Consider the following 27,950-nt stretch of genomic DNA (forward strand, 5'->3'; position numbering starts at 1 on the left):
GGTTCTGACAGTGTCCTGCTGTGTAACTGGGACATGATGCTTTGCCTCTCTGTGCTTTACTTGTCTTAGTTTCCCCATCTGTAAAATGGGGCTAATAAAAGTTGCCACACCAACCTCACAGGAGGGGTTGTGAAGCTTAATTTGTGAATGTCTATGAAGTACTTTGAGATCTTTGAGTGGAAATGCTTTGTAAACGCTAAGTATTTTTATTTTGAGACTTGGTTACCTGTTGCGGTCTATGGGCCCCATTCCGAATCTACCCACATAGGCTCCCAGGAAGCTGAAGAGATTCTAACTCCAAAATTGGAAAGAAGCTCCAAGACACTTTATGTTACCTGGGTACATTCACTGCTTCTGGATAGGGGGGAGCAGTGGTCTGAAGCCACTCTTTCCTGCCTTTGTGGGTATTAGCCATGTTAGATCAGTGCTGTGTGAAGACCACCGCATATAGCTGTGGTCCCCAACATTTTTCGTCTGGCGGGTGCCAGACAACTAGTCACGGAGGACTGTGGCGGCGGATGAACATCTGCCGAAATTCCGGCGACAAGCGGCAACGTCAATAGGCGTTGCTGCCGAAATACCGCCGACAAATAGCGTCATCCAGAGGTGTAGCTGCTGAAATACCACTGAAAATCGGCGGCATTTGGGTGGTGACACCTCTGGATGACGCAGCTTGTTGGCGGCATTTCAGCAGTTGCTCGTCTGTTGGCCAGTACGCGGGCGCACTTAGACGCCCCGGCGGGCTCCATGGCACCCGCGGGCACTGCGCTGGGGATCCCTGACATATACCATTACACTACACTAGCACTTTCCCTCTCCTCTCTCTCTCTCTGAGCTGTCCCCTTCACATTACACGTGTGTGTGTGTGTGTGCATGTGTGAAAGAGAAGTCCCCCCTCTTTTTGTCTTCTTATAATACATAAGAAACATGTAAATTTTAGCCTTTATGCCTCTAAATGAAATCCTACATAACTGGGCCCTATGGCAGGACTCAGGAGTGCACTCAAGAGTGCAAATTACTTCACTGAAATACACTCAGACTGTCATTTTAAATACTGTATGTTCCTATTAATGTGAGTGTTCAGGGTTATCTATTCAGACCTCTGTCTTTCATAAGAGCATGGCTATAGTTTGGTCACTTTTATTTTACAGTGTGCTTTCTGACTATTGCCGGAATGATTTCTACACTCCTGACACAGGCTCTGCTGTGCAGTGTCTGGTGTCCTGTGGCATCTACAACTATCTTCAGTCTAGCTCCCAACCAGTTATTCACAATGGATGCCCTCAATGGTGCTGCTGAAACTGAAGATCCTAAACAAGCATCTACTGTTCCCCCTGGTCCAGACCTGGGGACAAATGAAACCGATCCAGTCGCAGATGTTGGAACTCAAGTAAGTTCCCAGCATGCTGTAACACCCCCAGCAACCTCTCTCTTTAACAATGAGGCAGGTGGAGTGGAAAATAACATTAACCTTCAAGAGCTGAAGCCCACTTCTACTGGCCGTAAACAACCAGTTAGTTCAGAAGTATTTACCAACACAAACACTGAGAACACTTTTTCAGTAACAATTGATCCTAGAGGAGAGGAGGAAAACAATACCATCTTAATCCCATTACTTGGTGCTAATGAAAGCATTGTATTTGATGATCACTTTACTTCTTTCTCCATTAATACACCAAAGGAAAACAGTAGTGCAGCAGGAAAACAGTGCTTCTGTGACAGTCCTGTGCCTGAAGGACAAAAGGGAGAACGGGGTGAAAAAGGGGATCCAGGTAATTTTATCACTTAATGCCTTTGGTCAGCTACATTTTTCAAATGAGCTAAATTATTTCCTAGGTAAAAGCAGATGCATCAGTATAATACTCAGCAACTACAAATCTGGATTCTGTGCTTGCTTATGCACTGACTGCGCATGAAACTACAGAATGTAAACAAAACAAAACCTGCCTTGTCCTGTTGTGCCTAGCCACTGTATCACGTTATGTGCAGCTAATTTGCTATTCTCGCTGTACCTGAATAGACACCTTCGAACAAGCTGAGGACTATCCTGATTGCACTGGCTTTTTTGTGTCACAACTCATAGTGTCACTGATCACATGTATGTGCGCATGTGGTAGTTTATAGCACATCTAGCATTGTTAATGGTAGCTAAGAAAAGTACAAACCTTTCTAAAGTATTTGAGATTCAGCATGATGAGTCATAATGGTTCATTTGGAATCATTGCTACCTGATGTATAAATAAACACAATTTACTGATACTTTAAACATGTATTTAGGGATTCTTCAAGACTAGAGCTATTGATTCAATAGACTGAAATGGCTATCATGAAGCGTTTATAATCTTTCATGTAAACAAGCATTTAGGGAGTTACTAAATTGTAGCTTTTGGACCTTTCTAGCAATTACACTTTAACACGTGTAATAAATCCACATTTAGGAGCAACTAAGGTGCCATTAAGTAAATTTAGAAAATTTTAGGCATAATACAGGATAATATCGGGGCATATTATTTTGTATCAGTGCAGTTTTTGTACTGGTTCTGTTCTCCCCTTGATAAACAAATTACAATAGGATAAAAAATGAGAGGATTTATCCTTATTGCAGCCAACAAGAAACCTTTTGGAATTGTATTTAAAGATTACTCCACATGAACAGTAATTTCTTTTCTAAATAATTTTTTTTCTAAAAAAACTTGTTTAATGTAACTTTTTTGTCACCACAATATACCACATTTTTCGAATGTTGTATTAAAAAGAAAAATCAAGGATGAGCCTATGTTTGCAAGACCAGGCTCTAAAAATTTACAAACATTTACTCATATGTGTCATCCCATAAGTAGGTAATGTTTAGAGCTACTAATGTGTGTAAGCCTCTAGAGCAGGGGTAGGCAACCTATGGCATGTGCGCCAAAGGCGGCACGCGAGCTGATTCTCAGTGGCACTCACACTGCCCGGGTCCTGGCCACCAGTCCAGGGGGCTCTGCATTTTAATTTAATTTTAAATGAAGCTTCTTAAACATTTTAAAAGTCTTATTTACTTTATATACAACAACAGTTTAGTTATATATCATAGACTTATAGAAAGAGACCTTCTAAAAACGTTCAAATGTATTACTGGCACGTGAAACCTTAAATCAGAGTGAATAAATGAAGACTCGGCACACCACTTCTGAAAGGTTGCCGACCCCTACTTTAGAGGATCAGGCCCCTTAGCCTTGATTTAAATCCTATATAGGTCATTAAAGCCTGCAAATGATTTCAGAATGGAACAGCTGACCATCTTTAATTGTGTAGCTCTTCAAGTAGCACCACTATTATGTATTCTTTTGAGATGGCATGATGACTGCTCCTAAACGCTATAGTTCACTGTGTAGCATGAAACCTTAACATCAGACTAGAGGTGGCTCCAAACCACACCTCTGGATCCAGCGTGCTTAAATTTTGAAGAAGTTTAGATCCAGATTTGAACTTTGACCCATTTCTAAATTACATAATTTAAATTTCATCTTCAGATGAAACACATATATTTTTAAAATTATGTCCTTAATCTAACGAAATTTTTTTTGTATTTTTTTTAAAAGGTGGGATAATGTACAAATGACAAATAGCATGAGATGATAAGACTTTTCATTCTTTTAAATATTTGTCTATTGTAAAATATATCAAATGGGTAATTTTTCACATAGGAAATTTACAGCTTAGCTTTCTATAATCACATAGTCTAGAATTACCATTATAAAATGCAAATGTCAAGTGAACATTCTGATATGGAATTTTATGTTTGTTTGGGACATTTCACACTTGATAAAGAGCATATATAGGATGGTAATATTTGAAATACAACTGTTTTCTTTATAGGTAACCCAGGGAAAAAAGGAGTACGAGGGCCCTTGGGAGAAACTGGACAACAAGGACTAAAGGGAGAAAAGGGTAATCAAGGATCCAAAGGTGATCTAGGTAAACCAGGGCCTCCTGGTCAGAAAGGAGAACAAGGTTGGTCTTCTTCCTGTCCAAACAGCAATAAAGGTGATGCTGGATGCACTGGTTCTAGAGGTCCTCAAGGACTTAAAGGAGATAAAGGAGAGTGTGGAAAATTGGGTCCAAAAGGTGATGTTGGACCGAGTGGGAGTCCTGGAGAAAAAGGGCATGGAGGAGAAAGAGGGCAAACAGGTAAGAGGGGGCCAAAGGGGTATGCAGGGCCACCAGGAGTCCAGGGGGCTCCAGGTCTTAAAGGACATCCTGGGGTTCATGGAAAAACGGGTCATCCTGGAAAACATGGGCCATCTGGACTTCCAGGACGAAAAGGAGAAAAAGGACAGAAGGGAGATTGCAAAGAAAGTGACATCACAGCTTTCTCTGTTGGTCTTCAAAAAAGAAATAGCTTCCCACCACCAGGGTCTCCAGTGAGATTTGATAAAATTTTCCTTAATGAAAATGAAGCATATAATGTGGAGTCAGGTGTGTTTGTAGCCAGCACTGGAGGTATCTACTCTTTCAGTTACCACATGAGTGTTTCCAGCAAATCACTGAGGGGTGCACTTTTCCACAATGGTAAAATAATTCTACAAATGTCCAGTGTAAGACCTGTCAAACAAGCTGCATATAATGTGTGTCAGGTTTCTGGATCTATATTTATTCATCTTAATGAAGATGATAAAGTTTGGCTCCAGATTTTGAATGCATCTCAAAATGGCCTGATAGCTGATGAAACCACTGATTCTGTATTTTCAGGTTTTCTGGTATTCCCTGACTAGAAAATTTCAAAATCATATAAAATACTGTAGATGTGGTTCCTGCAGTACTTAAACATAGGATCAGGGGACATCCAGCACTCCGCAGGATAAGGCACATATGCTGTGATTATAAACTGCTGATTATTGACAGTGTCAACTCAGATCACAAAGACAAATTGCTCGTTTGTAATATTTACATATTTGTACACTTCACTCTATTTCATTTAACTTCAAATTCTGTTTATGGAATCTATGAATGGGTGTAATTTCTTTTTCTTCTACCTCAGCAAGGGCATTATTATCACTGTTGTGAATTCTTTATGTAGCATCAAAATGTGTCCTGTACATTTTGCAGAAATTTAAAGGCACTGGTCCCTGCCCCAAGACGTTTACAATCACAGAATCTAGGATCAGATTCTTAAAAGATACTATACTATAATATGGACGGTAGTGGGAGAAAGAGTGCACAGAGAGCTGGTCCAAATGAGTATTTTTTCTAATCAAAGATTTTAGCAGAAAATTTTCATTTCGTCAAAATGTTTTAGTTTTTCAATGTAAAAGAGAAAACTTTTTTGTGACATTGCCTCTGGAAAAGAGTATGTGAAAGGAAAAAGTGTGTGTGGGGGGAAGGCAGAAAAACAGAAAATGTTTCAGTCTGTGAAAACTGAAATTGGGTTTTCTATCAAAAATGAATACATTTTTGTGGGAAATTTTGAAAAAAATGAAAATATTTCAAAATTTTCTGCAGAAAACAATTAACCACCCAGCTCTCCATTCAATATCTTTTTTTTGTTTTCGTTGTTATTTCAATTCATTGCCTATTTTCCTTTCAATTTTTTATCTTTCTGGATTTACTTGTTTCTTGATGTTTGTCCATTTAGCAACCTTCTTGTTTAATTCATTTTAACAAAAATCCTAGCCTATTTTCTGTGATGCTCAGTTATTCAGCTTTTTTTCCTATTTTTTGTGCTAGTTTTTTTTGTCTGTCTTTGTGCCTGTAAATGAAATTTTCCAATTTCATTTTTTACATTTAGGGAACAAGTAGAAGTGAAACCACTTCTAGAGGAACCTTCTGTATCTCCTTTCGTGATCTGGCTGCTGGCATTAATACCAAATATATTCAAACTGTTCAAATCTGTTTCAAAATGCCATCCATAGGCCTGATCTTGCAAACAGCTCCTCCTTGGCATAGTGGTTAGTACTGTGAATAGCCCCGATAGTTATGTTCCCTGCCTCCGGCAGCAACATATGTCCTGCCCTTTCCTCTCAGCCTGAAAGGCATCAGTTACCCCCATGAGTCTACTAACAGGAGTTAGATGTGAAGTTGTAGTGGAAGAAAGAGCATCCAGAAAACTTTGTTCAAGTTCAACCATCCCCAAACACCTCTGAAAAAAAATCTGCCGGTGGAGGGAGAGGGAGAATTGGGAATTACTAGGGATGTCCCTCTTTCTCTCTTCCTATCTGAAAGTCAAGCAGGGTGGACAGCTTGCGTATTAGGGCTCGCAAAGAGCTGATTTTGCCTTTAGGTTTGTGTTTCTTTGCTTTTATTGGTCTGTCACAATCTTTTAACCTGATCCTGATTTCCTGATGCACCAAAAGCTCTTAGGGGCTGGAAGTAATGCAGAGTGGCTCTTAATGTTACTTAGGCATAACCTTGTGCACATTATTTGACCTTTATTTAGCTGTGCAAATAAACAGTAGTTTGAATTCTTTTGTTCTGCCTTGGATTCTTACTGAGCCACACAACTAGCTAAAAAACCCCATTTCTTTTCATACTAGATAAAATAAGAAAAAGTTATTTGTTTCTTGTTTTGCAGTAGCTTTAGTTTCCTTCACAAAGGTCTCTTCATTGGGATATTTGTGATTAAACAGAAGCATAGGTTGAGATTTTTTCAAAGATGAATAGGCAATTTAGCCACAAATCTACCACTCATTTAAATAGGAATTGTGTGCCTAAATCTCCTAGTCAGCTTTACAAATCTCAGCTTATCCCTGTGGAAATGCATGATTCTACCAATGTCTTTGGGCATATACTTTAAGGCATTTCATGGCCTGCATGCATCATTTATATCAGTTAAATGTGAATTCTAAATTATATTAATAAAGAAAGTGATGTAAATGAAGATAAACATTAATTTACATGCTCAGCCTCTGTGCTCTCCAAACTGTGCCTAAAATTCAATAATTACTGCTTAGCGTGAAAACAAAGACACATTCTGAGTTTTGCATCATATCAGTTGCTGTTGGTAATGTGCAGTCGACTTACTGAGAAAATCTCCCATTCACCGACGCACCTGAAATTGTCACAGAACCAGGTAATAGTCTTTCAGCTCCCACACAGACAGCATTCAAGTCATTTAAGCAAATACCAACAAGAAATTGAAGCTGTCTTTGTAGCAAAGATAATGCTCTAACCTTAACATGCATAAATAGGACATTAAACTGGAAACCAGGGAAGAGTAGCTTTGGTGAATACAAAGGTAGCATTGTAAGTGGCAATAATCTTGATTTAAAAAGTTGCACTGTTGAATAAATTATTTTCCTTCTGGAAGGTTCTGATTTGAAATCAACATAAGGATTTTATTACAACCAATTTGATAGCCGTTCCCTGATGTCACATCTGTTCAGTCGGGAGCTACACAAGTTCTCCGGTGTAGGCCTGATGCTGCTATCTTCTACTGATATAAGCAGTCCCACTGACCCACATCCACAAAGGAATTTAGGTGCCTAAACCCCGGATTTAGGCACTGCTGAGATCTTCAAAACCCATGCTCATCTGCCGCATAATGCTGTAGGTACCTGAACTCACTTGGTGTTGTGGTAAAAGTTCCCTAAGCACCTATGTTTCTGCCTCTGGGCATGCACACAACGCCTCATTCTAAGCATCTGGATGCCCATCTGCCTCAGCCCCAACATGATCATCAAACCAGGGGAAGATATCTTGCCTTTTGCGTCATGCTCTGACCACATCTAGAGGATCAGAGCCCATCCAAAATCCAGGTGTTGGTGGTTGGTTTGAGCCATTGATATTAGTGGGACTACTTGCAAGAATAAGGATTGTAAGATATGGTCCATGATAATTCACAGAATAGAGATTAACTGGTGCAGCTCAGGCTGGAATAGACAAAGCAACCTCTTATGACTATTGTACTGTGCAGCCCCTTCCCAATAATACATAAAAGGTTCTGAAAGGGCTTACTGTCACACTCTTATACATAGGATGTTACAATGCTGAGCTGTTAAACAATAGAAACAATTATAACTCCTGCCTTCCATTAGACACTGACACTGTAAGGTTATTTAAACTAAGTAATTTTTTTTTAAAGGAAGCAGAAAGAAATGAGTCAGCAGCTGAAACTAGCCTTTTCCAAGACATTTAAAACACACGAGTAACTTTGGCAGCATTCAAGAAACAATTAAATGTTTTGACCCAAATACTCGTTGTAATTGTAATACAGTTGATTAAACTAATGCACACAATTTCATTTCAAATTACATGTGCAAATTACCCTTTTTGTATCCACACTGTATTTTTTTTTTGTATCTGTTATATTTTATTTGGCTTCCAGTTGTAGAATGGGGCTGTATTAACACAAGTAATTTTCTTCCTTAATCCAGGAAATGTATCATTGTGCTTAATGAGAAATACTTGGCAAAACAAGAAATTACAAACTTTCCAGGTACCATTGTATCTCATTCTGTCAGGGGCTGAGGTCTTCCTGCCTGTTGGCTTCCATGAAAGTTGAGCGTGCTCAGCAACTCTCAGGAGGCGTGTGAGAGTTGGCAGGATCGGACCCATAGTATGTTGTCAATCCTCTTCCTGTCCACTGCTGTCCGTAAGCAGAGCAAGAGTCTAAAAACTTAATAGCAAAAAAAGTAGAATGTAAAGATCGCAAAATGTTGCAGACTCTGGGCCAAATTTTGCTCTGTTATACTGGTGTAAATCAGTTACCTTCAAAAATCACTTAAGCAGAGTTATTCTGGATTTACAACAGTGTTACTGAGAACAGAATATATCCCTTTATGAAGGCCTAATCCCCTGTGAAACGATGCAGCTTGTCTACAGTTCACATACACCTTTTTTTCTCGTCAGGTTTTAAATATTTTGAATTTCAATTTAAAATATGCAGAATTGGGACTGATTAATGGATACACAAACCAATACTATTAAAAATGAACTGACCTTGTTGGGTTGAGGATCTTAGTCCTATTTTCAGCTTAGTAAGCATTAACTTTTAGTGTCACTCCTGGTGGTTATTCTGTGATATTGTCAGGATGTGTGGGCTAAGAGTGGATTTTACAGCAAAACTCCTTTTTGACATCAAAGATTTTCAGACATCATCTGAAAAACTGATGAATCAATATGGTTTGGTATATTTAATAATGTGCTGCGCTTTTTATATTGCTAAAATTCATACAGTGTGAGTGTTGGGGAGAGAAAAGGTAATGTTTAAATTACAAATAGATAGAGGAAGATTACTGTTCCAGCAGCTTTTATCAAAGGAGAATTGATTGTTAACTTTAAGAAGGTCTGAAACAAACTCATTCTTTCTTGTCCAATGGCCAAACTGAATTTTCAATGTACTGTAACACAGTAAATGCTGAATCAGTAAATGAAATTAATTTCTGGTTTTATTTTCACCAGGATGAGGACCCCTGTCGGGTCCTAGAGCCTGGGTTCCAGCCCAAGCCAGAAGTCTACACAGCAATGAAACACCCCAGTAGCCTGAGTTCTGTCAGCTTGAGTCAGCTGGCATGGGCCAGCTGCAGGATTTTCTTTGCTGTGGAGACATACCCTCTGTTAGCCTGCTATGCTCCCTGGACAAAAATACAAAGAGCTAATGCTACAGATAAAAATTTAGACACAATATCCCACCACCCATACTGATATTGAGTAGTTCTTTATTTCAGGGCTGTACCAGTGGGCCAGATTGCAGATCACCTCATTCCACTCTGTTGTGGATCTCAGCCACTTTTTTGGCACCATACCATCTAGACCTCCTGGAGTCCTATCCATGTGGACTGGGGATAGGAGGGTGCAGGTGTTAACATAAGCTACGATTTTTGGAAGGTTGTAATATAACACAAATTTATTTCTTAGAATCCAGAATCCTTACACACAAGAAAAAAACACCATCACCCATCAACACATTGAGACAAAACAGGCTGCTCCCTAACTCAACTTCCATAATAAAACTGGCCTTGCTCTAGGCTGGCTTTTTTCAGACTGATTGTACAAAACCCAGATTGTACACTTCCCTACTGAACTCCCTAGTCTGTAAGCAGGACTAGGAAACCTCTTCTAAATGTAAAATGATAGCTTGTAATTTTAACACAATTTTTAATACACCACACAGGCTTGGAGGGTAGGCAGAACATCCTCATGCCATCCCGGCCAGTACTGCAGATCTTACCTGATAATGGTATTACATTTCAAGGCTATGGCTCCACTGAGGATCCCCAGAAGCCACTATGCCCTGGTGTAGAGTGACTCCAATAGAACCATGCAGCTAGAAAGTTTGTGGAGTGGACAGCTGGTGCAGAAGCAGGGGATGAGGGCTTCTGGATGGATCCCATGGGATTGGTCTGATGGGACAACGTGGAGTAATCTTCACTTGGGAATTCACATGAGAATTTACTTGTAAAAAAGTATTCTCTCACAATTTTTAATGTGGGAAGGGTGAATTTTCCCCAGTGATTGGTAATGCTCGGGGTGAATAAGCATAACAGAATTAGACCCGTGGTTTGCACAATAGTTGTGAAAGAGTGTGTTGCTCTGGCTGCTTAATTTCCTTTGCTAGAAGCAATGATGAAAGGCATCAGCTGCTACAAAGGGTAAAAAGAACATAAGAATGCTATACTGGTCAGATCAATGGTCCATCTAGCCCAGTATCCTGTCTTCTGATTGTGGCTAGTACCAGATGCGTCAGAGGGACTGAACAGAACAGGGCAATTATTCAGTGTTCCATGCCCTGTATTCGTTGTATGCTGGTGAGGTTTTCCTCACTACCATCATTTTATTTTCAGAACAGGTGCCTGATCAGCAGCTGACTTTTTGGCTTTGGCAATGAGGATAAGAGAGAACGTTCAAATAAAATACGAAAATTAGCATGTAAAATTATATGAATTTTAGTTGTGTATTTATGGAAAACAGTGAATCACATGCAATCTAAACATCATGAGAAAAGAAATAACCTTTCGGATCCTGGCTGTTAATTACACCTCTTATCAGTCTGACTTTTTCAGTTGAAAAGCATTGCTGAGAAACTAACAATTCTTGCTGCCAGAGTTTGTTTCCAACATCAAGTCTCCTGGCCTAGTCACACTGAACCCTCCATTGCTCTAAGTCTGTCTTGTCTTTACTTAAAGGCAGAATGCTGTATAATATCAGTGAGGCACCACCTTTAGCTCCCTTTTAAAATGAACAAACATGATCGGTGAACTATGCAGTTTCCAAAATTTAAAACAACGAGAGCACCAAAATGTGTTAAGGGAAAGGGAAACCACTCTTTGTAATAGCATATTGGGTTTGGAGAGGGAAAAACAAAAAGGAATTAAACATCGTTAAACCAATTCAAAACTAATTTTCTCTGCAAATATTGGTGGCCCAAACCTACTCCTGGTGAATGCCAAAATGTTCAGCTAATACAAAGGGAGCAGGTTCGAGCCCTGGAAGTTGATGATAAAGGAGAAATGTGAGTTCTGACATGACCAAAAATACATATTTTTACAATCAAATATTGTCTACACACTTCACTCAGTTTGACTTGACATTCAATCCCCTTCCTATTGCAACAGAGAAATTGGGCCCTAAATCAATAAAATATATTGCTATTGTAATTGGTATTCTTTTTTGTCAGCTTGACAAGTGTTATTGGAGAAAATCATGAAAAAGTCTTAAGCAGGAAAATGATTATATTAGAATCATTGACTTTGCTAAAAATAGATGAAAATTGGTTACAGAGAGAAAGTAGAAATATATGTGAATATAAGAACTGAAGAAACTAAGGAGGGTACAAGAAGGAATCCAAAGTGAATATACTGCATATTACATTTTCCATACATTGTTAGACCAAAAGTATCTAATAATTTATCCCAGTACAAAAACACAAGTTAAATTTTTCCAAACTGCTCCAAAGTAAAATGATTCTGATGGAACATAACATGTACCAAGAAACAAATGAAATTTCTTCTATCAGAATGAAAGTCAGAAGGCTCAGGTGATTAAAGGCAAAAAGCAAAGCAAACCAAAAGAAACAAAAACAACTCACAAGTCCCCATCTAAAAAAACCCCTCTGAGGATAGTACTGTATGAGAAATCCAAGCTAATTCAACTAAAACAAATAGTTTCAGGAATTGGAATCTATCCAGAATCAAACATAAAAGTATTCAAGTGAATGCATTTATAGTAGTTGCCGTTTGCTAAGTATACAGTGGTAGCTGAGATACACAGTTTTGCTAAATACTTAACAATATATTTGCAGTTGCTACATGACGACAATTGGCAAATATTAACATTTAAGTTGCTTCTGCTGTAAATGACGCTTTCTAAATATTACAGTAGACTTAGAGGCCCTGTTTATGACAGTTATCTATGGATCTTCTACACAATTTGGATGTTGGAAATATATTTCTGGCTTGTATATGTACAGGAAAGAGACAAAGAGTGAAAACTATACTACCATTCCATCCCTAGAGGTGATCCCTCTTGCTAAGGGCAAAAGCACATAACTTGGTTAGCATTTATAGAACACTTCTCTCTAGATCTCAGAGCACTTTACAAAGTAGGGTACGTATAATTACTGTCTATGGACACTGATGCACAAAGAGGTGGAGTGACATGCTCAAGGTCATACAACTAGTCTGTGGGAATGTCAGGAATAGAACCCAGGTTTCATGATTTCAGTAGCCTCCTGGGTTAGCCACTGGATACTAGGAAAAAGACCTGCCTGGGCCGCACCTGTTTTGTGATGCGTACTTCATACTCTAGAGATGTCAATCTGACACATTTCACCAGCCCAGACTTGCCAACACATTAGGAAATGTGAAATTTTTGCCTTATTCTCACTGGCTTTCTTACACCCACATCCACACTACAGTTTCTTTCTTCACCTTTCCTGTAGACACTGAAAGATGGTGGGGTTAAGATAAACAAGACCATTCTCTTAATTTGCAAAACCCTACATATACCTAACTAGAAAATCTCAGTGACTGTTAAATCCTGAGGATGAAATCCTCGTCTCGCTGAAGTGAATGATAAAATTCACATTGACTTCAATGCAGCCAGGTTTTCACCTGGGACTTGAGTGAGGAGTGTTGTTGCATCTGTCACGCAGCTCATCATGAACAATCTCAAAGTATTTCTTCCCTTCTGCTCTTCTCATCTGACCCTGGGGTGTAGCAAATAGCATGCCATAAATTCCTATCTGCCTGGAGTAGCACAAAGGATTGTGCAAGCATCCTCTGAAATCACTGAAAAGCACTGCTGTGCAAGGAGAATCCTTTATGCTCGGCAGGCTGGTAGTAGGGGGCCTGGAGAGCAGCCAGAAAAGGGTCAGCTGAAGAGCAGTGTCCCAGCCTGCGGGCAACATTTGCATTTCCTCAAATTTCAGTGTCATTCTAGTTACTTTGAGGAGAATTCACCAATCCCACTTCCTCTCTGTCACAGTGCCCCATCTCATTGGTTACAATAAAAGTAATTAAAGAAATAAAACAGATTACTACCTGATTGAGAATAAGATTGGCTTTTCCAATGTGCCATCCTGGGCGGGTATTCCTGATAAAGGAAACATTCATAAGGTAGGCAATAACAAACATTGCTTCACTTTATCTTCAGTATGGCTTTTGCAATGAAATTGTGGAGTTTAAAAGGTACAGTTGGTATAATTTGTCTCAAAAAATCTTAGTGTATTTAATGACTGTGTAATTGTGAGAAGACTGGTCTACTCCCCCACCCCCAGAATAAAAGCGCAAAATGTTATTCAAACAGCAAAGAAACACAGCCATCTGCCCATTATTTAAAGTCTTTTGGTTGTGGATAAACTTCTGTTGTGAACTAGACTATCTGAATTCAGTTATTCAGGGACAAAAACAATAGCACAGTTGCATTACAAGTGTACAGCCGTGAGACATATGCTAACATTTCATGGACATTTAAACCCAATAAAGAATAGATGTACTAAACTTGACATCATTACAGTGAAGAATAATTGCTCTCAGTTTGGGTCTATTGTGAACTATAAACGTCAAGTGAGTATATTAGAGTGAATAATTTTAGAGCAATTGGAAAGAAATCTAATAGAATGAAAAATGAACAATTTCACATTTATTAAAATGTATTTACATATATTAAAGTCTTTATTTTAGTAACACCTTTGCCCACTGTAATACAGGGTTCAGCAGTCTAATCATCAGCCCTATTTTCAAGAGTGTAAAACTCGGACTTTAAAATTCACCACTAGCTGAAACATATACAAGCTCAGAGCATCTAGGCAATTTATTTTATTTGTATTCATTTTATTATGTTATACTATCATGTAAACCCATTCATTTGAATTTGGCCACTTAAATGTACAGAATCTCTGTGTTTAGAAATAGTCGCAGAAGCTCTTTGTACCTGTCAAACTCTCAAATGATTTTGATTTGAAAAATATTTTTTTTCCCTAAAGATAATTAGGCTACAATTTAGCAACTTGGCATAATTAAGCTATTTTGGCAATGAATTAAATATATTTCATGCCATTCAGATTTTTAAATAAGAAATAAAAATAAAGCTCAACTACTTCCGACATTTTATAGGAAAGCAGAAATTGCCATGGTGGATCGGTTCCATGGTCCAGCTAGCCCCGTATCCTGTCTCTGACAGTGGACAGAACCAGCTGCTTCAGAGGAAGATGTAGGAAATTCTGCTTTAGGCAGTTATGGAAAAAACTCATCTAAGTTAAAGTTTCTTCCTAATGTCCAATATTTAGAAGTTGGCTTTGCCCTGAAGCATGAAGGTTTATATACCTTCCGACATGCTATGGGGTGAAAACCTGCCCCACTGAAATCAATGGGAGTTTTGCCACTGGTTTCAGGGGACCAGGATTTCCTGCTAGGTGTTTTTAATCTTTATTATAATAGCTCTTGCTCTTTGCGTTTTAATAACTACATTAAACATTATCCAATGTCTAACTTGAAAAAAAGTCATGGAATTAAAAATTAAAATAAATGCTTTATGCTTTATGTACATTGTAGCCTTTGTGTTCCCAAGAGAACATGCCTAAGAGACAGACTGTCACCAAATGACGTGGTATTTCTTCACTTTTTTGGGATGAAGCTAGACCCTACAGATACTATTTTGCATGTTTTATATATGATTCTATAATGTGCACAGAAATGAACTGACAATTCAGATACTACTGTGGTGTTCTGCTTGCTAGCTCCTAGGAGTAACCTGACAGTGTAAATTGCTATTGTTTTGCTGTTCCGGTTGCAGATTTGTACCATTTGTAAGTTATGGGTTTTCCAGAGCATCCTGCCAGGTGTTTAAATTGACGTTCTGCTCTAATGAAGCACACAAGCCATTACTTTGCTAATTGCCTGAGTTACAGTGCTCTGTACAAAGCCATGGATTGTTCTTAGTCATTCAGAGTATAAAGTAGCAAAGATATCCTGAAAAAGGACGTGGCTGATGACCTTTCACATCTTGCATTAATCTGTTGCTAACATCTTAGAAACAGTCTCTCTCTGTTCTGTTCTTGGCTGGTGCTGAACCTGCTGCTTTGAGGTAAATATATTATTATCAGCCTCTTGGCTCAAAAGCCTCTCACTGCATTGTGACTAGATGGGCACTAAGACGTACTTATGCTCTGCAGTTCTAGGTTATTTCCCCTGGGATGATCAGAGCAAGTTTTGAAAGAGTGACTGTGGGCCGGGAGCTGCAGAGCGCCTTCTGTAAGGTGAAGAGTGGCCCCAAGTTGTGCTGAAGTTATGTGAGTTTTAGGGTACCTTGTCAGATCAGGTCATACTCACACGTTAGTCAGTGACTGCCCCTTGAGGTATGCACGCTAGCCATGGCTGCATGATCAGATAATATGAATTTTACTCACTGCACCAAATAAACATTCTGAGCATTTCATTATCTAGTCAGTTTTCTCTTTTTAGACAACACTCAGGTAAGTAAGGGTGGAGTAAGAATCCTTCCCTACTAAACCTCTGAGGGTGACACACAGGGTACTGTGTCTATTAATCCTTCACTAGACCAGGTGGGCAGGCAGAGTGGGGCATGGGTGGAGCTTTGGCTCTGATGTCCACCTGCCCACATGCCAGCCAGCGCACCTAAACCAGCAACAGATTACTGCCATTCTGGAACAAATAGGAACCAAGGAAGGAACGGAGTCTAATTCACAATTCCTTCCTTGTCCGCTCCTGGGGCAGTACAGCTACACACTAGTCCTTAGAGCGAGACCCAAAGTCTCTTTCTTGTCCTTAATATAATATTGAAATGTAATTGGTTTAGGGTTTCTGCATGAATTGCATCACATAGGCCAGAAGCTCCTAAACGGTTGTTGTCAGATGCCTGGTGATCTGGCACTAACTGCATACATGATGCTGGTTCTTCTCCTGGTTTGCAGCTAGAGAAACAGAACAAGTGGAAGGGTGAGACAGCCTGTCAACCTAAACAGTAAGGCTGGTTGAAAACATTCTGTCTAAACTATTTTTTGATGGAAAATTGGGATTTTGATTAAATGAATTTTTTCATGAAAAGTGTCTGCTGTCTGGATTTTTTTTTGTAAAAATACCAAACACCTACAAACAGAAAGAGTCTATCTGAAAACCAAAATTTAGAGATGCTGCTGCCATGCTTTATGGCAATTATAGTTCGGTTGTTTCGTGTCTCCATTGTTCTGTATGGGCCAGATTCTCCAGTTGAACTACAGGTCCTATGATGCACTGTTGACAGGTACTCCTATGATGCAGAGCATCCGCTCCCCAGAGGGGGACATGAGGGTGAATCATGGGCATTGTAGTCTGACCAGGGAGCCCAGCCTGTAGAAGAGAATGGGAGCATGAGGCACCTTAACTACAATTCCCATAAAGTACCACACAGCATTTTTATATTGAAATATTTTAGTTTTCAGCTGAACTATTCAGTTTTCAAATATTTGCTGAAAATTATAATTTTCCATGGAAAATTTAGACAAAAATGAATTTTGATTTTGTTTTCATCAGAATTTTCTGTAGACAGAACTCCTTATGTTACTGAGGATAGCAAAAATATGTAAACACTTTCCTAGTGTTAGCTTTTAGTGTAAGGAACTGCTGTAGTTGCCACTGCAATGTTATAAAATTAGTTTGCAAGAGGGGAGATAGTCTTCATATTAACCAATTGGATGTGAGGTAGTCAACACAATTGTTGAAAGGAAGGAAAGCAGAAGTCCACAAGACCATCCATCTTTTGAAATGTGGTCCACACTCTGAAAATGTTTGCAACCCTGCTATTTAGGCTCCCTTTCTTTGTTTAAGCAATTAGCTGTATGAAAGATAAGGAAACAAAGATGAAAATTTAGACCAAGATAGATTATGTAATTGGAAAATCTTACCTTTTTTGAAATATTTACTTCAGACAGCTTGAAATACTTAGGGTGTAATTTTGTTTCCACTTATTCCTTTAAAGCAAAGCCTTTCAAAGTGGGTAATTGTTCTTGACTCTGAAGTCATTACTGAATTCTCTCTAATCATTTCAGTACATCACACATTTCAGAATCTGGCTTTTCTGTATTCTTGGAGCCATCCTGCATGGTCTTGATTGTCCATCCCTTGCACCAGATGTTTCTCAAGCTTTATAAGACATATTGCGGCGTTATTACATCCAGGAAAAGCTGCAGAGAGAATTGGGGGTCAAGCTCATTGTTTCGCTCCACTTGGGAAGGGGTTTATGGGTTAGATCTTGAAAACCCCCATTGACAAGAATAGTCCTATTGGAATCCCAGGGAATTCAACTGGAACAGTCCCAACTCAAATGATGGTGTTTTGCAGAATCAGACTTGATGTTTGGAGGAAGGGAGTACCCATGAGTCCTTTGTAAATATGTGGATTTATCTTCTACAGACAAAAAGCCAAGAGGCAATTTCTGCTTTCGTGTATGCTTATATAACCCACATTGAAGTCATTGGGACACTAGTATAATTGGGAAGAGAATTGGTCCAAAGTGTGCAGATAACACAAAAGCAGAGTTCTTGCGTGTTCGCTTCTTTTTCCATTTGTCTTTCTCATTTTGGTTATCTGAAGGAGGCTGTTTTATCCAGCAACCTGCGGAGATACAGAAGCCCCCATGAATGCAATGGCTTTAGTGGTAAACTTATTCAAGCCAAAAACTGTTTGCAATTGGAGTTAAAAGAGTAAAATATATTTATTCATCTAGGAGAGTCAGCATTTCAGGGGTAAGTCACAATTTCAGATCTACTTGAGCTTTTGCATATATTTCCTCCTCTCCTCTTGCAGCTCCCTAGCTCTGCCAGCATCTCTCTCTTTCCTTTACAGGGAGCTGGGGCCCAGCTACCTCCAGCTGTGATGAAATATCTGCCAGGCTTCAGCTTCTTGCCCTGAAACCATTACTACCAACTCATTCTTGCCTGCAGGCTTTTCTCCACAACAAAGGCTAGAAAACATACTTAAAAAGCCAACATTCTCATGCTATCTCTTGATACCAGGAACTGGGATTCTATGACAGGTGCCGAATGTTGTCAGAGTTGGCAACACTGGTAGCCATGGTCACACTTAGAGGACCTGGTTCTGTACTGCATTACGCCAGCTTTATGCCACTTGACATCTGGTGGGGAGTTGCTACTGGTACGTGCTATCCACAGACAATATTCCTCATTTTAAATATAGAATATCTCATTCTGGAAGAATCTTTTGAAGCAGCATTAGCTTTGTTAGTGTGACCACTCTAGATTTCAAGCAGAAAGGACTGGTTTTGCTAGTTTCAAATTACTGATATTTCACTGTGTTCTAATTGCTTCAGTTAGGTTGCTAAGCAGAAAAATAATGAGATGTAAAAACCTTCTGTAAACTTTTCAAATTAGAGAGGCATAGAAAGTGTCTAACAGGACATCAAAGATTTCCCTCTCTAACTTTGTGGCATTTATGCTTTCTTTATGTGTTACAAATATAATTCTTGCATTAGGGCAAAGCCTACCTCCTCCCAGTGTGTCCCACTTGAAACCTCTGAGTTTTCTGGAACTATTGCCAAGAGCTGGTCAGCTAGCAGTACTGTCTTTTTGTGTCTCTTTACAACAGGAACATACCTACTCATTATAAAATGCAAGGTTGCACAGCAGGAACTCTTAACTTCTTTTGCTTTCCACATGTCACTCAATGCCAATCTGAGAAATTGGCCTAGGTAGAGGGCCACTGTAGCTGCATAGGGCCCCCACTGAAATCAATGGGGCTCTGTACAAATACAAGGGCCTCTCCTCATAGATCAACTGACAAGATCAGAGCTGTGAGCTGTTTTTAATAAAGAAACCTGCTTAACTGATAAAAATTGCATTTTTGCATTTTTACTCTTTGCTGTTCATACATTAAGCTGCTTCTCTTCGATTTAAAAAGAAAAGGTTAACGGTGAGAAGTGCAGGAAAAGCAATAACGGATGCAAAACAAGTGAACCTTACAGGGAAATTGCTAATACCAGAAACCTGCTGCAATGCTTTATAATTGCATTAATCTTTTCTTTCAGCTACAAAAATGTGGCGTTTACCTTGGCACAGCGCCACCTTCATTATACTTATTGCTGCCACTGTACGCACAGAGGCGAAAGCTACCCTGGCTGAAAAGTTTACTCAGATAAAGGCTCCAGAGATGGAGGTCACTGATGGCTTTGATACATCCATTGTGCCACCCTCTGAAGAAAGTCCGTTCACAGAAATATCGGAAACAAGCGAAATGCCAGTGGAGTTATCCTCGCTGAACCCGGCCTTCAGAACGGCCACCACTCTGTTTCCTTTTGAAAATTTTACTCTTGACACAGCTGATTTCTTTTTTAATTGCTGTGATTGCTGTACCCCTGTGCCAGGTGAGAAAGGGGAACCAGGAGAGCATGGACTGCCAGGTAGGGGAAAGCAATTATTATCGTTATTCATTTCTCAAGAGGCAGTGTCAGCTGTAGCATATGAACTAAGTAGAAAGTGGCAATCATTCTCCAGTTTTATTAATTCTTGAATAAATTCTCATGCAGGCTGGAACATCATGCTATGGTGATTTATACCAGCTCGGACTGGCCATAATGGATTCGTATTACATATAATATCAGATAGAAATCTAATTATTCTTAAATGCTACATTAAAACAATGGTAACCTAGGGCCCAGCTCTGTAAGTCCCTCACATATGGAACTCCAGTTAAAAGCAGTGTTCTGCATATAGAGGACCTACAAGGTCTCAGGTTTGCACTCAAAACTAAGGAGAATCAGAGTTACTGTTGCACACAAACTCCTGGACAATACTCCATATTCCTCAGCCTCTCTCTCCCTTTGTATTTTAGAAATCCCAGAAAACTGTACAATATTACACTTCATATATGATGTTGTTACAGAGAGAAGGGTATGATTATTATGTTCTATTATTTTCTTTAACTGTGTTAACTGAGTGTTAATAGAGCAACTGGGCACCAGGCAACCCACAGAAGAAAACAATGTCCTTGCACTGAGGGTAGCTTACAATCGATAACAGACAGACTATACAAAAGTGCACTAAGACTAAGGACTGTTGTACTTACATCATCTTTATTGCTTTATAATGGAGTTGTACCTGGGATTTGAAAAGAGAAAGAGTGGCCATTCGGAGAAGGACAGATCACCCCAAAAAGCTTTAACCTTCCCCCCCAATTTTAATTTTCCTTATTTCCCTGGTTTGTCAGACTCTTAGAGCATAGATTTTAAAAGAGATAAAACCTGATAGTCTACCCAATCCCTCCACTAGCAGATGCAATATTTTCTTCCATGGTGTCTGCAGTCTGACTTTACATCTGCCAAGCAGTGAGACTTTTACCACCTCTTAGGAGACTACTCTACAGGAAAATATGATTTAGTAGCCAGGAAAATGTTCCTGATATTCAGTCTGAAGTTCCCTTTGCTCATGTTGATCCCTTTAGTCCTTGTCATGTCCTCATGGAACCCCACAGACATTTCCTCTCCCTGCACTTTTGTGTTTACAGTCTTCTAGTAGTTGCAGATTGTTTTACATATTCCTTTTAGCATGGTTTTGTGACCCTTCAAGCTACCTGAAAGTAGTTTTGTGTTTTTCTACAGGGTTATATAATAATTAATAATAAAATCCCTGACCTTTTATTGGAAACAGGGAAGTTAAATGCAAAAGACAATAAAGGCGCCGCATTTTAAATATGATTAATTTGCTCAACGGAGTCTCTATAAGTACCCTATAAATATTTTATAAGAGCTATATATTTTGTAACCCAATATATTGTATATTATGTAACCTTACTTTTTATTATTAAAATACACACCCAGATAGGGCCTGATTCTGACACCTTTACATTGAGCAGGACCTTAATCTGAAATATTCACGTTTATTTTAATAGCACTACTTTTGAAGAGAGATACTTTTCATCTGAGTAAGGGTGGTAGAATCATGCCTAGAGCTTTTTAAATATACTGTATTCAAGGGACTCTAGTCTCCCATTGTTAACAATGGACAATATTGTATTAGCTATAGAGGGAGTTCTATGCATACATCTCCCGAGGACTGATGGAAGAAAAGCTCATGTCAAGTTGTTTGTATTGTGACAACGAACAAGGCCAGATGTGCATGAGCTAGCCCAAGTTTTTAAAGCTTATTGTAAAATTAAACCACTGAGTATCTTGCTTGCTTGTCTTTCTAATGTTTCTGACAATGTGTGGATCTGATCTGCCCGATAACCATACTTGAATTTGCAGTTTAAAAAAAAAAAGAAAGGGTGGAGTTAATTAGATATAGGATGTCTTCAGGTGCATTTAAATACTGGACACACAAATTAGGATGTAATCCATGCGTTTGGGCTTCTATAGCTGTATAGCAGTTGAAAGCTATTTTTCAACTTTTTCTAGCTAAGAGACCTCCAAACTCAAAAATTAAGGTCTTAAAGATGGCATGGGGATTTATGCACCAGGTGAAAGACAAAGGTCCATGAACCAGTCAATAGATATAGAAGGAAATATAAATTGGGATTTTCATAGCTGACGAGAGCGTTTAGCCACACAGTTCCCATTAATTTCAGCTGTATGACTAAAGTCCCTAATTGGCTTTGAACAATTGCAGTGTTTTTCATCTGTGAAGGAAATATGACTCAGTCCTGAGCCCTGCTCCGCTTCTTTTGTATCACTCCCATGACGCAAAGGAAAATACTCAGTTCTTCGCTGTTTTCACAAAGCACCCATCAGTATGTGGCACCCCCAATCATTTGTGGCTTATTACCTAACTAACATTCATAGATCACTTTATAAAGTTCATCCTTTTCAGTCACTATGAAGATAGAGTTCCATTGTCTAATGAATTTTCAAATGCTCATTTTCCAGGTCCTAAAGGAGAGATGGGAGATGCTGGCCCTCAGGGCCTACCAGGAATTCCTGGACTTCAAGGCCCAAAGGGCTTCAAAGGAGACAAGGGTGAGGAACAGTAGCTGCTCATTTCAAAAGCACATGTGATTTTTTTTTGCTCATATGTTTTTCAGTCCAATATAGCAAAATTGTAGGAGAAATTATTTTCTAAAGCAATTGAAACGTCTTGGTACAAATTAATACCTTGTAATTCCCATGGCCTGTAATACTGAAAATTAATAGCTTATAACAGCACAAAATAAAAATGGATATTCACAAAAGCCTGATCCAAAGCTCATTGGAGTTCTACCTCAGTGGGCTTTGAGTCATGCCCATGTGTAGTAAAGATCTTCATGAAAGCAACAGGCAGGCATAGAAGCAGCTTTTAAAAGTTAAATCTCTCAGACCAAATTGACTGCACCCAGCAAGAGAGTAGAATGTAGTTCATTAGCTGTAACTTCATGCAAATACTCCCATTCACTTTAATATTCTTTGGACCAGGCCCTCAGTGGTTAATCTGCTATCATGCATCACTCTAAGTACGGCCTAGAAGTTTCTTGCTCATGGAGAAAACATATTTTTAAAATGTTTAAAAAGTTGGTCCACTAAACTAACTGTTATTTAGAGCGATGCTTCTCTGTTTTCACCTGTGTGATTTTCAGGATCCCTAAACACTTAGCACCTACACTTGAATAATCACTTGTCCCAGGGATTGTTGCTGTGATGAAACAAACTTAGAGAGTTGTATGCAATACAAAAATGAGAAAAAAGTCAAGCATGGCCCCATTCGGAATATTTGCAATAACCACAGATACCCAGTCAGGTTGTTTATCCTCTTCTAAGCCATCCTCTGATCAAGAGGTTGTCTGTGTGGTTATTGGTTCTATTAATCATTTGCCCTGGAAACCTGTGTTCAAATCTCAAGTGAAAATGAGTTTGATGGTCATCGCAGAGTTCTCACTTTGCATGTCACTAAACTACCACATACTGGACACAATTCAGCTCAATTGCCTGTTTCTGTCCAAAGGGTTTATTGTACTTGTCACGGAGTCCCTGGGCGATGCTCTGGAACTGCTCCCCACCAAGCCAGTCAGGACTTTGGGGAGCCTCCTCTCCCTTGGAGCAGACTTGTTCAGGGCAAGAAGCTCACACAGCTTCACCTCCTGGGTCTCTCCTTGGAGCATTTAGCATCCTCTGCCCCTCCGTGCGCTTCCCACAGCGAGTCCACCCCAGCGGGGTCCTGGGGAAGCCACCGGGTTCTGCACCCCCACTTTGCAGTCAGACGTGACTCTCAGCCAGCCAGTAAAACAGAGGTTTATTCGATGACAGGAACAGGGTCTAAAACAGAGCTTGTAGATACAGCGAACTGGACCCCTCGGCTGGGTCCATTCTGGGGGGCAGTGAGCCAGACCCCCAGGTCTGCCCTCCACCCTTGACCCCAGCCAGCTCCAGACTCACAACCCCTCCCAGCCCCTCCTCCCTGCTCAGCTCCTTTCCCGGGCCAGGAGGTCACCTGATCCCTTTGTCTCCAACACCTTCAGCTGGCACCTTTGCAGAGGAGGGGCCCAGGCCATCAGTTGCTAGGAGACAGAGTGTCAGGCATTTAGGTGCACTGGCCCTTTGCTCTGCCAGATACTTAAGAACTGCCATGGGGACACTGAGGCACCAACACAGTACTCAGAGAAAACATTAAGAACTTTCCCAGTTCATCACAGTACTAGAATAGCGCACACGGACTGAATTGTATTTGCAGAGCTATAAGTGATTGCTTGCACAGCATTTGCATGCATCATACTTTGCTAAAGCCAATAAGTACTGAATACACTTGAACGTTTTAATAGGGGGAAAAAATGACATCAGAGTGTGATTCAATTGATGTCCTCTGCTACGATGTCCCCTCTTGCCTAATGCTTTCTAGGGCTGTCAAACTAGACTGACAATACTGAGTCTAGTGGCTATCAGCTTCTCTATCAGGCCATTAAATGACAGTAAATGCCCTCCCTATCCAACATTACTGATTTTATACGGTTACTTATTTCTTAGGCATTAAGATGGATCAGATAACTACGTAAGTACAACGCGATGGGTAGTTTGATGGGTGCTGGTGTTTTGGAGTTTTCAGTTAAGGGGTCCCAAAGAACCTTCTTAGGACTGTCATTTTTTAAGTTCATTTTTAGTACGGAAGAGAGAGTGACAGACACACACATGGTGTAAGCCCCATGCTGCATAAAGAATATTTTGCTGCAAATAATATACCTAGCAGCATATTAATGGTAACAATGTCTTAGGAGATAAAGGAGAACATGGTGACCAAGGAACAAATGGAATTCCAGGGTATCCGGGTAAACCTGGAGAACAAGGTACGTAAGGCTACACCAGAGTACTCAAGAACATTGCTCTATCTTCCTCTTTAATCTGGTTTTCTAATATTTAATCTGTTTTTTCCCAATCTGGACTTCACTACTTAGTTTTTATTCAGTGCACATTCAGGAAAAACTCACTACAGTCAGTGGGAGCTGTGTGTGAGTAAGAACTGAATGTGGACTTCAGTATTTAGATCACAGTCTACCTACTGAATTATGTTATTTATCTGTCTACCTTTCTGTCTACCTATGGTGCAGTTTCAATCATTTAATTTCAAGTGTGTAGATACTATAAACTTTAGCTTGTCCTAGTTTATGATAGAAACAGGGCCCAACTGACAGATGCAAACCATCCAGGCAATATCTTTGAGCAACCAACCAAACTAATAATTTTTGGAGTGGGCGGGGGCAGGGGGAAGGGAGAGACTCTGTGTGTGTGTGTGTGTGTGTGTTTGAGAGAGAGAGAGAGAGAGAGAGAGAGAGAGAGAGAGAGAGAGTTCCTGTAGGGGAGTATATTCCACCTGGAAAATGTACTGGAGATGGGATTTGTTGCAATCTGTTGCATTCTGAAAGCAAGAAAAGTTATTCTTCAGTGAAAAGTAACTTTATGAGCTGGAGATAAAATTCACACCTGGCAGTGATATTTTCAGCCATATTTAGATAGTGGGAAAAATCTCATCAGAGACAGATCAGATCCTCTGGTGCAACCCAATGGCACAGAATACACAGGGATGTGTGTGCAAAAGTGGTTTAAAACTCTGCTCTCTGCAGGCGTGTCATCAGTGGGCTGCATTAGAGGAATCTTGGGGTGCATTAGAGGAGTCTTGGGGTACAATCCAAGGATCAGCATAGTGTAAAGTTGTCCTGACCACCTGCTTTCTTGAAACCACAGCCTTTGTTCTCTGCTGCCTTGACAGCCAGGAGAGTGTGTGGTGTAGGAGTTTCTACACTAGCACTATGCCACCAGAGGATGACCCTCACACTGGGGCAATCTTCCTTTGGTTAAGATGGCTTTAAGGCCAGATCATACCAGCATATAGATGGCACTGGATAATCTTGCCCTGTTTAGAATACATGTATTTTATCAATTGCTTTTAATATGGTGGATTTAGTGTTTTCAATTGTATGTTGCCCCTCAACTTTATGGTAAATGCATTCAAAAAACAATTTCTGCCTTTTTTTCTTCTTTGATTCCACATTCTCTTTCTTGCCATATACCTTGGAACTGTTTTTAATGTCATTACTTCTCTCTTTTCCATCAAGCCAGCTTCCTCCCCACATACCCAGTGTTGCATTCTCTTTGGTCTTCTCCACGTTCCCAGTCTCTCTCTCTCTGTCCTCGTCTTTTATTTCTATTCTCTCTTGTTTTCTAATCTCCTTCCCAAGCCTTCTTAGCCCTTTACTCCTCTTCCTTCTTCCCTTTTCTAACCTCTCCTCTCAACATCTGCCTCCTCTTACCTCAGTTCCACTTGTTCCTATTAAATCCACTCAGCCCATGATGACTCCCCTCTCCCAAATCCACTTCCCCCTTCACTCACAATGCAAATTACTCCCTCCACTCACTCACTGCGCTCCAGAGGAAAACAGAAAGAAAACGTTGAGAATGGAACATGCAGTCTTCTTTTTAGTCCCAGCCACTTGGCATTTACATCTGCTTCTGCTAGCCCCTACCTAGCACAGTGACCAGCCCAAGGCTAGTAGTGCTGCATGGTTTTTATTCTTTCTTGTGGCTCTTTATTTCTATCTTTTTTTTTCTAGGTGAAGCTGGAGTTAAAGGAGACAAAGGAAACTCTGGCCTTCCTGGAATGAAGGGACAGAAGGGTGTGAAGGGGGACACTTGTGAGAATGGGACCAAAGGAGAGAAGGGAGACAAAGGAGAGCTGGGCTTACAGGGGCTAGATGGGGAAAATGGAGATAAAGGGGAAAAGGGAGACCTGGGGGAAAAGGGGCATTGTGGGGAGCCAGGGGAGAGAGGAGAGAGGGGGGAAAAAGGGGAAGGTGGAATAAAAGGGGAAAAAGGCAGCAAAGGAGACACTGGAGTTGAGGGTATTCCTGGGATGAATGGAAAACAGGGAGAAAAGGGTGAGCCAGGCAGTAAGGGTGAAAAAGGGGACTTGGGACCAGCTGGTGTGATGGGACCTCTTGGGCCCAAGGGAAATCCTGGTAGTAAAGGGCCCCGAGGAGCTAGTGGAAAGAAAGGCTCCAGAGGTATCAAAGGCTCCAAGGGTGATAACTCAAACGTCCGAAGATCAGCTTTCAGTGCTGGCTTGTCAAAACCTTTCCCTCCACCAAATATCCCTATTAAATTTGACAAGATTTTGTACAATGATCAGGAAGATTATAACCCTTCTACAGGCAAATTCAATTGCAGCATTCCTGGAGCGTATGTCTTTGCTTATCACATGACAATCAGAGGGCGGCCTGCTCGAATCAGCATTGTGGCACAAAACAAGAAGATAGTCAAAACCCGTGAAACACTTTATGGGCAAGAGATAGACCAGGCATCTTTCCTGATCATTTTGAAATTAAATGCAGGGGATCAGGTTTGGTTGGAGGTTGGACGGGATTGGAATGGGATCTATGTCAGTGCTGAAGATGACAGCATATTTACAGGGTTTCTTTTGTATCCAGATGATATTTTTGAGACCCTAGCATAAGTATATGGTAATAAACACACTACTAAGAAACGAAACATTTATTTCACTCTGATTGTCAGTAGGGGGTGGAGGGAGAAGGGTGAAGGAGAAAGAAAGTGTCACTTTAGTGAAATAGATGTCATAATCGTTCTATACAAATATTTATATTTGTAATAAACTGATTAATTTTAACTAAAGAGCCCCAAAAGATGCAACCACCCTCTGTGATGATGCCTAATTTTCATGATCATATAAGGAAATATTACAGAAATGCATTCAGGAAGATATAGATCCCAAAGAGATTTTATTTACACTTCAGACGCAGGCTAGATCATCAAATCGTTAAAATTACACAGAGAAAGTCAATATATTAGTTTAATTCAGATAAGGCCAAATCTTGCAATAATTACAAGTCAAAATGTCCATGGGAGTCAGTGTCGAATTTAGTTGGAGTTTCAAATTTTAGCTAACGATTGTAGGATTTGACTCAGAGATTAATCAGATACAATTGCAAGTACTAGGTTTCTTCAAATCATGTTCATAGATTTAAAAACGTCTGCTGTCAAACCAGTATTATGTGTTACTTTATATGTGGTAATGCATGGAATAAAAGGTTGATTTAGAGATTGTATTATAATCACTC

The 27,950-nt window shown here is 39.9% G+C and overlaps 1 protein-coding gene across 1 annotated transcript; it reads left to right on the plus strand.

Annotated features, from left to right (window-relative positions):
* The first annotated feature begins 1,273 nt into the window (after nt 1-1,273).
* Nucleotides 1,274-27,950, plus strand: OTOL1 (otolin 1). Its single transcript, XM_050963727.1, has 7 exons — nt 1,274-1,772; nt 3,859-4,739; nt 18,428-18,566; nt 19,456-19,827; nt 22,288-22,377; nt 24,597-24,668; nt 26,430-27,950. The coding sequence occupies exons 1-7, from the start codon at nt 1,274-1,276 to the stop codon at nt 27,326-27,328; spliced, it is 2,952 nt and encodes a 983-aa protein (XP_050819684.1). The 3' UTR covers nt 27,329-27,950.

Source organism: Gopherus flavomarginatus, chromosome 8 (assembly GCF_025201925.1).
Source record: "Gopherus flavomarginatus isolate rGopFla2 chromosome 8, rGopFla2.mat.asm, whole genome shotgun sequence".
NCBI classification, from domain to species: Eukaryota; Metazoa; Chordata; order Testudines; family Testudinidae; genus Gopherus; species Gopherus flavomarginatus.